This window comes from Capsicum annuum, unplaced genomic scaffold, assembly GCF_002878395.1.
Source record: "Capsicum annuum cultivar UCD-10X-F1 unplaced genomic scaffold, UCD10Xv1.1 ctg28051, whole genome shotgun sequence".
NCBI lineage: Eukaryota > Viridiplantae > Streptophyta > Magnoliopsida > Solanales > Solanaceae > Capsicum > Capsicum annuum.
The window spans coordinates 1-1,322 of NW_025834461.1; the positions used below are offsets into that span (position 1 = coordinate 1).

The window sequence follows — 1,322 nt, forward strand, 5'->3', positions numbered from 1 at the left end:
AGGTATAAGGCGATGTTTGAGCTAATTAGGATGAACTTTGGACTTATCGTCGAGTACTTAATTATTACATTCACAGACAACACTTTAGCTTCTACCGTCACTCATTGAATCTTCAGATTCGCTTTTATCTTCTTCCTGAGAAACCTTACTTTTGCCTTCGTCATCATGAAAATCTTCAGATTGCTTCCATCTTCTTCCTGAGAAGATTCAGATTCACTTCCATCTTCTTCCTGAGAGTAGAGATTACAAAAAACAGACATTACAATATTTCGTTGAAAGATAAACATTTGGGGCAGGTAAAAGGAAGCTAATTCAAGTGACAAACATAAACGAGTATGTAAATATTACTATTACTATCAAGTTAAGATGGAAAGAGAGCAATAGAGTTAATTAGTTATAGAGTCAATTAGCACCACAAGACCAACCTTAGAATTGAACCTCTGATGTATCCATTCGTTCAGATCATCTACTTTTACCTCATCATCATTGTTCACAATTTTGAGTCTTGGTGTACTCACAGATCCCTGTTGGACAAATATCTTCATTTCAGGGCATTTACGAATCTTCACTCCTCTGAGGAATGGAAATTCAAGAGCACGCTTCGTCAGAAAGAAATGCCCCAGCTTTGGTAGCTTATCGAGTATCAGCTCTTCCAACCAGGGAAATAAGGGCTCATTAGTCATGTTTTCTTCTCCTTCTTGTTCCTCTTCTGTGATCACTTCTTCCATTGATTGGCATTCTCCTATCCATAGTTTTCGGAGATTCAGAAGACCTCTGGCCACTGATGGAGACATCAAGTGTCTCAATTTTCCACAATTTTCTACTCCCAATGTCTCAAGTTTGCTGAAGTAGGTAGTTGGAAGTTGGTGAGAGAATAGAGAACTTACGCTGTTAGCCATTTCGATAGATAGCTTTTCCAGGTTGGGACAAGAAACCTGCAAAACATTGACAAGATATCAACTCCATTTCTCATGTCTTGCAAATAATTACTAAAAAAATTCTTATTTCAGGTGTGTCTTTTAATGTTATTTTATCACAATAAGTTAAATCATTTTTAGACTAAATCATTAGATATCAATAAAATGTAAATATATAAATTTATAATATATAAATTGGTTGAAAAAACCGATATAGTTAATTTGGTTTGATTTTGATAAAAAGTGAACCAAAACTTCTTATGTCCACAGTCTCTCTAACTGTGCATTTAAAATAGAGGCATATTTTGTAAGAAATTCTCAACGACTGCTCTGTTATACTTCAAAAGAATTTCAAATTACAAGTTAGATAATATTTTATTAATTACAATAAAACACACACGATTT

The 1,322-nt window shown here is 34.2% G+C and overlaps 1 protein-coding gene across 1 annotated transcript; it reads right to left on the reverse strand.

The window, feature by feature from the left end:
• On the reverse strand, positions 1 to 1,272 carry LOC124890969 (probable disease resistance protein At5g47260). The gene is made up of 2 exons (XM_047402811.1): positions 426 to 1,272; positions 1 to 230 (listed from the first exon to the last, which is right to left on the reverse strand). Exons 1-2 carry the CDS (start codon positions 897 to 899, stop codon positions 102 to 104), a joined length of 603 nt encoding a protein of 200 aa, XP_047258767.1. The 5' UTR covers positions 900 to 1,272; the 3' UTR covers positions 1 to 101.
• Positions 1,273 to 1,322: the final 50 nt, after the last annotated feature.